Genomic DNA, 10557 nt, shown 5'->3' on the forward strand with positions numbered 1-10557 from the left:
GTGCGGGTGGCACATAAAAGCACCCACTACACTCTCTGAGTGGTTGGCGTTAGGAAGGGCATCCAGCTGTAGAAACTCTGCCAAATTAGACTGGAGCCTGGTGTTGCCATCCGGTTTCACCAGTCCTCAGTCAAATCGTCCAACCCATGCTAGCATGGAAAGCGGACGTTAAACGATGATGATGATGATGATGATGATGATATTAATAATTTAGTTACACAAACCTTGAGATCTTCACATTCCAAATCGTCACGAGGTCGGCTCCATTCTTTTAAATATTCAGCCTGGATACGTTTCTCTTCTCTTTTCTTATCCCTTTCCTGCCACAAGACAAAAGGGATTTGTTAAAACAAGAGACCAACACAGAATCTCAAACGCAGATGCTTACTAACACAACACCAAATACACTTGATGTTGTTACATTAAGTCTTTATGATAAACTTAGTTCGTTTGATGTTGTTTTTTTTTAACATCTGCTCTTCCATGCTTGCATGGGTCAGACAGAATTTGTTGAGATAGATTTTTCTATAGTCAGACACCCTTGCTGCCACCGACACTCACATGTTGCCAATCTTCCATGAAAACATGCCCGGTCATGTTTTCATAGAAGATCAGAAACTACAGATACCACACGACATGACAGTGACACATATTTACAACTATCATCAGATGTCAAACCAAGCAGATACAAATACATACATACATTAAAGTAGTATAGTTTGCAGGAAGCACTGTCTGATATAGAAAAAAAATTTTTTTTTTTTTTCTAAACCAAAACAAAGCAAGTTATGAGAAATAACCCTTTCTACTAAAGGCACAAAGCTTGAACCTTTGGGGGAGGGGTTAGTCAATTATAGCAACCCAAGTGTACAACTGGTACTTATTTTATTAACCCTGAAAGCATAAAAGATAAAGTCAACCTCGGCGGAATTTGAGCTCAGAACATAACAAAAGACAAAATGTCACTAAGCATTTTGTCCGGTGTGCTAACAATTCTGCGAAGTAATAAATTGGGCTTGTACTTTTATCTTGTATTTCAGTATTCCGGGTTTCATGTTTATTACCCCTTCTTCAGGAAATCTTCAATAAAACGGTGTTGAAGAAGGTGCCTTAAGCCCCAAATATTGAAATACAAGGTAAAAATACAAACCATCGGCTTGCATTATTTCTTATAACTTGCACTGTCTTGATTTAAAATAAACAAACATATATATTTACACACACACATTACCTGAACTGTGTGTATATACACACACACACACACACACACACCAAACATAACACAACCACATCTATAAACACCAAATACAACACTAACAAAAGCAGTCCATCTGAATGGGTAAAAAAAAAACACAAAATCATAAAGAAGACCTTACCCTTTCTCTCTCTAATCTTCTCTTCTCTTTCTCCTCATCAAGTCGTCTCTTTATCTCCTCCCTACGTGCGTTACGTTCAGCAATCTTTTCCTGTTTCACTCTCTCCTTAAAAGCTTCACGTTCCTCAGGACTCATGCGCATGAATGCCATCTTTTCATCTTCAATCGCCTTCAATTCTGCAAAATGTAAATAAACACCATTGCCTTACACACTGGTTTCAGCTATTGGACAGCGGCTATAGGTGCTGGAGTGGCTGTGCGGTAAGTAGCTTGCTTACCCACCACATGGTTCTGGGTTCAGTCCCACTGCGTGGCACCTTGGGCAAGTGTCTTCTACTGTAAGCCTCAGGCCAACCAAAGCCCTGTGAGTGGATTCAGTAGGCGGAAACTGAAAGAAGCCCATCATGTGTGTGTGTGTATATATATATATATATATATATTTATATATCATCGTTCATCGTTTAACGTCCGCTTTCCATGCTAGCATGGGTTGGACGATTTGACTGAGGACTGGTGAACCAGATGGCTACACCAGGCTCCAATCTGATTTGGCAAAGTTTCTACAGCTGGTTGCCCTTCCTAACGCCAACCACTCCAAGAGTGTAGTAGGTGCTTTTACGTGCCACCAGCACGAAGGCCAGTCACAGGTGCGATATTTCAGCAAGTGAAGGACCAGTGTGACTAAACTACCCAAGCCAGGCATCCATGCTACATCACTTGGTCGGGACTTCTAGCATGGAAAAGTTGCATTGGTCCAGGCAAGTCTCTCAAACTACATGAGGACTTAATTTGAAATTTATAAAGCAACAAAAGAAAGAAAGAAAGAAAGAAAGAAAAAAAATTCTATTCTTACGTTTGTTTTTATCTGCTAAGTTATTGTTCTTCTTAGCGTCGTTGCCTCGCATTGTGTAGTCGTTCATACTGTTGTCTGAAGGACTCTGGGACATGACATTTAAATTCGGATTCAAATAGGAGTTCTTCTTCCTCTTGGCTTGCGACACAGCAAACAAAGGTTTGGGGCCAGCAAAAAAGCTCTCAAAGCGTAACTCTGTCAACTTTAATGATTTTATTATGCTATCCTGAAATTAATAAAAATGAAAAACAAAGAGAAACATTAATATTATATTTTTTTCAAGTCTGAAACAAGTAAAAGATCAAAGTGTGTGTGTGTGTGTATATATATAACTCTCCGAAACGCTTAGTTTTAGAATGGTGGCAGCTGATGAAGGAAATGTTCTCTATGTGGCCTGGGTGTTTTCTGTGCTCTGTTTATGATGTTTTGTTTCTCATTTTGCCCACACTTTCTTGTGACATCCTGTACCCAGATATGCATCTATATATACATGTCGATCGTTGCCGGTGCCCCTGGACTGGCTCTTGTGCGGGTGGCACATAAAAGACACCATTTCGAGCGTGGCCGTTTTTGTGCGGGTGGCACGTAAAAGCACCCACTACACTCTCTGAGTGGTTGGCATTAGGAAGGGCATCCAGCTGTAGAAACTCTGCCAAATTAGATTGGAGCCTGGTGTAGCCATCCGGTTGCACCAGTCCTCAGTCAAATCGTCCAACCCATGCTAGCATGGAAAGCGGACGTTAAACGATGATGATGATGTAGGCATGTACATACATGTACGTATATATGCATATACTCACATATTATTTGTATTATATATATATATACACACACACACACACACACAAGCAGAAAGACCATACTCCAGGCAGTTTTCTGCTGGCCATTTGACAATCTTTCCACATTTGATTCCTAAATCTAATCATTTTCATGATATTGTCTACTGCCATGTCTTTTGCTGCTAAATGTTCTTTTTCAGTCACATATTTTGGCATTCTTTTGGTTCTCGTATTTGACTTCTGATCCTTTAGTTTTTCAGTTCAGTTCAGACCAAACTAAGGTCAACTATGTCTATTATTCTGAAGTTGATAAGATAAAGTACCAGTCAAGTACCACAGTTGATTTCATTGACTGTATGCTCCCTGAAGAGTTATACCAGACATGGCTGGATGATTAAGAAGATTGATTCTTAACCACGCAGCCTCGGGTTTGTGTGACACCATGGGTAAGTGTCTTCTATAGCTCCAATTCAACCAAATTCTTGTGAGTGGATTTGGTAAATGGAAACTGAAAGAAGCTCATTGCATCCTATTATTCTTGTATTTGCTTAGGTCATTTGACTAACAAATCGCCTTTAGTCTAACAAATCGGTCCGAGGACTTATTCTTTTGTAAACCTAGTACTTATTTTATCAGTCTCTTTTGCCAAACCGCTAAGTTATGGAGACGTAAACACACCAGCATCGGTTGTCAAGCAACGGTTGGGGGACAAACACATAATGACAGGTTTCTTTCAGTCTCTGTTTACCAAATCTACTCACAAGGCTTTGATCAGCCCATGGCTATAATAGAAAACACTTGCCAAAGGTGCCATGCAGTGGGACTGAACTCAGAACCATGTGCTTGGTAAGCAAGCTATTTACCACATAGCCACTCCTACACCTATATGTGTATGTATGTATATAAAGATTTATGTTCTAAACATTTTGTCCACCACCACTGCATGACAACAGATTATATCCCAGTAGTTTAGCAGTTTGGCAAAAGAAAGTACCACGGAATAACTATACCCACAACGCAGTTACTTGCTTTGCTAGAAATAGCAACAAAAATCTTCTTTAACCCTCTAGCATTCAGATTGCTCAGTCAAATGTATTGATCATTTAATCACATTGTTTTAAATTAATCATGCATTATCTCATAGCTTCCAGATTTTGAAAATGGAAACTGAAAGAAGCTCATTGCATTCTATTATTCTTGTATTTGCTTTGGTCATGATCTGGAGAGACCTGATCTGGCTGGTTTGAACATAAAACAAGTAGAATATTTAGGCTGGATATGGCCGGTTTAAATGCTAAATGGCTAAATCACACCCAACTGGCCTGGTAGGGAGATCAAATAAGGAAAACCATTGACCAATCGGTCAAGCGAATAAAAGACAAATCAAATTCTTACCTTTACTGTCCATACGCCGTCAACGACGTAACAATTCTGTTTTAAGAATAATTTACTTTTGTCCCTGGTATAGAGTCCTTTTTTACGACTGCAAGTAAAGACAATAAAATAACTGTCAAGGAAAGGGAACAGCATGCAGGAGGTTAAAGATGGAGAGATGGGGAGGGAGTTTACATTACGATTACATCAGAACTTAATGTTAAAAATTGATGGGTGTCCACACACACACACACACACACACAGACTGAAACGCATTTCTTTCAAAATTCCAAGTTTCATTTTGCAAATATATATATATGTGTGCAGGCCACCTACAACAACTAAAAAGTATTTGCACAAAATTTCATTAAAAAAATACCTATTCTCTCCAAGTTATGAGGAAACAAAGTCAACTCATGAAAATGAAATATCCCAAACTCCTCTCCCGCCCATCAAGAATTTTTTGCAGCAAATTCCAATATAATTGGAATCTATACCATCTGAAAGGTATCTATAGACTACTATTAATTAATATCAGACATTAACAGTCTTTTCTTCACCACCTAATTAATTCTGATTAGCTTTTTAACTCTTTAGCAATTAGATTACTCTGTCAAATGTAATATTTATTAATATTGTTTAGAAATTAATCATACATTATTTCATACTTTTGAAAATTTTGACGATGTGGTTGTATATTTTTGGAATGACACTGTAGGGTAGGTTTGAGAGGCCAGATCCGGCTGGTTTGAACACAGGTGGCACTCCGTCGCTTACGACGTCAAGGGTTCCAGTCGATCCGATCAATGGAACGGCCTGCCCATGAAATTAACATGCAAGTGGCTGAGCACTCCACAGACACGTGTACCCTTAACATAGTTCTCGGGGATATTCAGCGTGACACAGTGTGACAAGGCTGACCCTTTGAATTACAGGCACAACAGAAACAGAAAGAAAGAGTGAGAGAAAGTTGTGGTGAAAGAGTACAGCAGGGTTCGCCACCATCCCCTGCCGGAGCCTCATGGAGCTTTAGGTGTTTTCACTCAATAAACACTCACCACGCCCGGTCTGGGAATCGAAACCGCGATCCTATGACCGCGAGTCCGCTGCCCTAACCACTGGGCCATTGCACCTCCACGGTTTGAACACAAAACAGATAGAATAAGAATATTTGGGCTGGATATGGCCAGCTTAAATCCTAAACGATTAAGGCTCACTTAACAGAAATGTGTGTTTGGCAGGATCCCACCCCACGCCTCTATCTTTCTCAACAATTCACACACTTTGCAGACCTATCAAACCAGATGCTCAAAACAAAAACTCGATAACTTACCTGATCTGTACAGTTTTCACAGTGAGTGTTTCGTCTGACATCGTGTCTTTAACAACGTATGTGTATAATGTTGGATCAAGTCCCTGGTTCTGACTCTTCTCGTTCCTGTTAACGAAGATCAGCATTCAGTCGTAAGTACATCAATAACGACATGTATGAAAATTAACTAACAATGCAGCCACTACATGTGCCATTTAGAAAGAGTAGCCAAATGAAACTCATATCACACCATACCAATCTTAAAGGGAGAAAAGGAAAGACACATGCTCACAAGGGTTCCTCTATATGGATACTTGATAAGCTAGAAATAACACCCAAACCTCTTTCAAATCAAAGCAATCTGTCTTAAAAAAGAAGGAAAATCAACAAGAGTCCAAGCCTCAATACAGTGACTTGACATGCTAGAAATAGATACACTATCATCATTTAACGTTCACTTTTCCATGCTTGAATGGGTCAGACAGTTCATTAGAGGTAGATTTTCTATGACTGGATACCCTTCCCGTGGCCAACCTTCACCCGTTTCCAACCTAGGTAATATTTCCCCATGGCCAGAAATGTTCTCAGAATATTAGAAATGAATAACACTGCTTGTATGACAGTGATACTCATTTACAACTATCACACGATGTCAAGACAAGGTAAAAAATGCAGCCGCACACATTTGATATGATGGGCTTCTTTCAATTTCCATCTACCAAACCCACTCACAAGGCTTAGGTCGACCTGAGGTTAGAGTAGAAGTAGAAGACACTTGCCCAAATTGCCATACAGTGGGACTGAACCAGGAACCATGATGCTGAGATGCAAACTGCTCACCATGCAGCGTACTCCAATGGTATATCCTGTACGTACACAAGGCATGCACTGTATGTCCAAGATATATAAAAAATGCAAAAATGCAAATACCAAATTATATTTTCACACAAATTTCTCGTTTTGGAAAGACAACTAGAAAGAGGGTACATACATAAAATTAGAGTACTCTGCATCCATTATACAGCTTTGATTTTTAAAATTGCATCCTCTGGCTTTAGCACCAGGATCCACCCCTAATACACACACACATACACACAAACATATATAAAGGTATAAGAGATGAACACAAACCCTATCCCATCTTCTGTTCCATCTTCTACATCGCCATTAATGGCATGTTTCTGGATTTGTTCTTCTGTTGGTGGTATGATACACACTATTTTGTACGGTTTGCTGAAAAGAGAAATTAAAAATACATAGTATATATATTCTTTTACTTGTTTCAGTAATTTGACAGAGGCCATGCTGGAGCACCGCCTTAAAAGGGTTTTACTTGTAGAAATCGACCCTACAACTTATTCTTTGTAAGACCAGTACTTATTTTATAGATCTCTTTTGCCGAACCACTTGTTGAGCGGTGGTTGGGGGGACAGACACACATACACACACACGCACACAAACAAACAAACGAGCTTTCAGTTTCTATCTACCAAATCCACTCACAATGGCTTTGGTCTGCCCGAGGCTATAGTAAAAGACACTTGCCCAAGGTGCCACATAGTGGGACTGAACCTGGAACCATGTACTTGGGAAGCATACTTCTTACCACACAGCCATGCCTGCACCTATATCATCATCATCATCATCATCATCGTTTAACGTCCGCTTTCCATGCTGGTATGGGTTGGACGATTTGACTGAGGACTGACAAGCCAGAAGGCTGCACCAGGCTCCAATCTGATTTGGCAGAGTTTCTACAGCTGGATGCCCTTCCTAACGCCAACCACTCCGAGAGTGTAGTGGGTGCTTTTACGTGCCACCTTTTCATGCTCGCATGGGCCAGAGTATGGACTTTATTGCCACCAACGCTTGCTGGTTTCCAAGAGGTTTTTGCAGAATGTTGTAAATGAATGACATTCATTTATAATAACCATGCAATGTCAACACAAGGACACAAACATACACTCACACACAGAGTTGATGTGAGAGGCCAGATCTGGACAGTTTGTGTATAAAACAGGTAGAATATTTTGGCTGGATATGGCTGGTTTTACATGCTAAAGGGTTAATGCCTTGAGTGTATTATGAACACATTGTCAGCATAAAAAAGAGAAATTGTTCTCCTGTGACAGCCACAACAGTGATAAGCTTATTCACATACGAATCTACCAGGACATATTAAGAATAAATACGCAAATCGTTTTGAATGTTGCTGTTCACCATACATATGCTGATTTATCAATTGTCAAATATTAGCACAGATCAGCAAACAGTTTCTTTGCTGAAATTACTAGCAAGACCAATGGTTCCTGTTTAATTGAAATACATTGAATATTTCAAAATATGGTTAATGAAAGGGTTTTTGAACTTTCCCACTTAATTTTTGCATCATCGTCATCAGCCGTATTAGTCAAAACCTGGAGACCTGACTCAACCAGGAAGACTTTCATTGACACACCAACACTGATGCTGACGTCGAACTTGCTAACACTGGAACATGAACAGCAAATACAAGTCTTCAGGACATTTTGAGATTTCATTATATAAAAATGTGTGTGTGTGTGTGTGTGTATGTATGTATAAACAAGTGTCCATACATATACACATACACAAGTATACACATGAATGCACACATACATTTGCATAGCATATTTTCCAATATACAAGTCGAGTTTTTCATACCAAAATTTACAGTCATATAAAAGGAAAAAAATAGGAAGAAAAGGTCAACTTATACACCAAGACAACTTTGGAGGAACAAAAATTCCAAGGGAAATGCAGCAGGATTTGGAAAGACAGTGACAATGTCTGAATCTTTACACACCATGTTTACACTCTATACGACATTGACTTGTACGCCAGAAAATATAATACACACACATTAAACAGAAGTTCCAATTCTTAAAAACAGAAAAGAAAAAAAACAAATTATTATTTTACCGTATTCCTTCGTGAACCACATCAACTATTTCTCCAATGAAGTAACGATCTTTTGCAAAAACGAACACATCGTCGTTCATGCCAGCTAACCGACTGCGATGGGTCAGGTTTGCCAAATAGAGAATTGGCCGCTGAAGGTAATCAGGGAATGTAGCTAAGTGTCTTCTTGCTCGCTCTTCCGTTTCCACTGCTTCTTGGTAGGTTAATCCCCATTTTCCTGTTATTTCACACGACCAAAGAAGACTGTTGCACAATATTATTCGCTCAAAAAACTCCCTGAAAATAAAGAAAGGACATTGAGAAAATCATTCATCTTTGTAAATAAACTAACAATATTTTAAAATAATTTTCTTGTTCTTTCTCTGGTGTTGGTCATTTAACTGTGGCCAGTCTGGGGTACTGCTTTCAAGTATCTTTTTTATTTTTCATCTGTTTCAATCATTAGACTGTGGTCATGCTGGAGCACCGCCTTCAATTTTATTGATCCGTTTTGCTGAACCACTAAGTTACAGGGACATAACGACACCAACACCAGATGTGAAGTGACAGTGGCAGACAAATAGACACTAAAACAAGCACAAACACATACACACACAACAGGCTTTTATTGGTTTCCATCTACCAAATCTACAAGGCTTTGGTTGGTCCAAGTCTATAGACACTTGCCCAAGGTACCATGCAGTGGGACTGAACCTGGAACCATGTGGTTGGGAAGCAAGCTTCTTTCCACACAGCTATGCCTAAAGTAGCAATAATTAGTGGATTGGTAAAAAGAGGACAATAGACAAAGTACCAAGCTTAGAAATAAATACTGGGATCAAATTTGTTTGACTGAACCCCCAAGACAGTGCCCCAGCATGGCTGCAGTCCAAAGACTGTAAAAGAGACAAGTAAAAGAATGAAAGCTGAAAGATAAAACAGCAAGCATGAGAGATAACTTCCAAAAAGACCAGTTTAATGAAAATTCCAAACGATATATAGCTTCTTAAGACTATAGACAATAGAATAGCTTAAGTTAATCCATTCTTAATCTCCTTCATCACCTAAGACTCGTCTGCTGTCATCAGCACAAACAATGGCAGGACTACAGATTGCAGAAGCAGCTGTACAAAACCTGAACACAAATCCATTCTTATTATATACAGCAGGTGCAGTTGGGGTGCTTAAGAAGCTTGCTTCCGAATCACATGGTCTCCAGTTCTGTCCTACTGCATGGCACCTTGGTCTACTGTCTTCTACTATAGGCCCAGGTCAACCAGAGCCTTGAATGGGTCTGGTAGACAGAAACTGAAAGAAGCTTGCTGTGTGTGTGTGTGTGCGCGTGCGTATGTATGTTGCTATCTCTTTGCCTTGACGTCACAAGATAGCTGTAAGCAAGTGTCACCATCCAGCAAGCGATGTCCATTTCCAATGCTAGGAGGGGGCATGGGTTCAGTCCCACTGCGTGGAATCTGAGGCAAGTGTCTTTTACTATATCATTGGGCCAACCAAAGCCTTGTGAGTGGATTTGGCTGTATATATCTATGTCTGTGTGTGTCAACCATGTTGGTATGTTTACGTCATTATTCCTGTCTAGCCCAAAGTCAGTCCTCATCCAGAAGCCTTTGTTAATCTGGGACTACAATATTCAATATGTCTGGGCATTATTTTAAGACAGTAAAGTATGAATAAGGCCATATATGGTTACATCTGTTGTTGTTGTTGGCACTCCGTCGCTTACAACATCGAGGGTTCCAGTTGATCTGATCAACGGAACAGCCTGCTTGTGAAATTAACGTGCAAGTGGCTGAGCACTCCACAGACACGTGTACCCTTAACGTAGTTCTCGGGGATATTCAGCGTGACACAGTGTGACAAGGCCGAACCTTTGAATTACAGGCACAACAGAAACAGGAAGTAAGAGTGAGAGAAAGTTGTGGTGAAA

At 39.8% G+C, this 10557-nt stretch overlaps 1 protein-coding gene across 1 annotated transcript in view; it reads right to left on the reverse strand.

Moving 5' to 3' along the window:
* Positions 1-10557, reverse strand: part of LOC106878888 (bromodomain adjacent to zinc finger domain protein 1A) — a 60167-nt gene that overhangs the window by 26962 nt on the left and 22648 nt on the right. The window contains exons 2-8 of the mRNA XM_014928233.2: positions 8634-8909; positions 6825-6926; positions 5715-5819; positions 4403-4490; positions 2229-2454; positions 1377-1552; positions 225-320 (exon numbers count right to left, since the gene is read on the reverse strand). Of these exons, the coding sequence (XP_014783719.1) occupies positions 225-320; positions 1377-1552; positions 2229-2454; positions 4403-4490; positions 5715-5819; positions 6825-6926; positions 8634-8909 (1069 nt within the window). The remainder of the gene's footprint in view (positions 1-224; positions 321-1376; positions 1553-2228; positions 2455-4402; positions 4491-5714; positions 5820-6824; positions 6927-8633; positions 8910-10557) is intronic.

The sequence above is a fragment of the Octopus bimaculoides genome, chromosome 25 (genome assembly GCF_001194135.2).
Source record: "Octopus bimaculoides isolate UCB-OBI-ISO-001 chromosome 25, ASM119413v2, whole genome shotgun sequence".
Taxonomy (NCBI): Eukaryota; Metazoa; Mollusca; class Cephalopoda; order Octopoda; family Octopodidae; genus Octopus; species Octopus bimaculoides.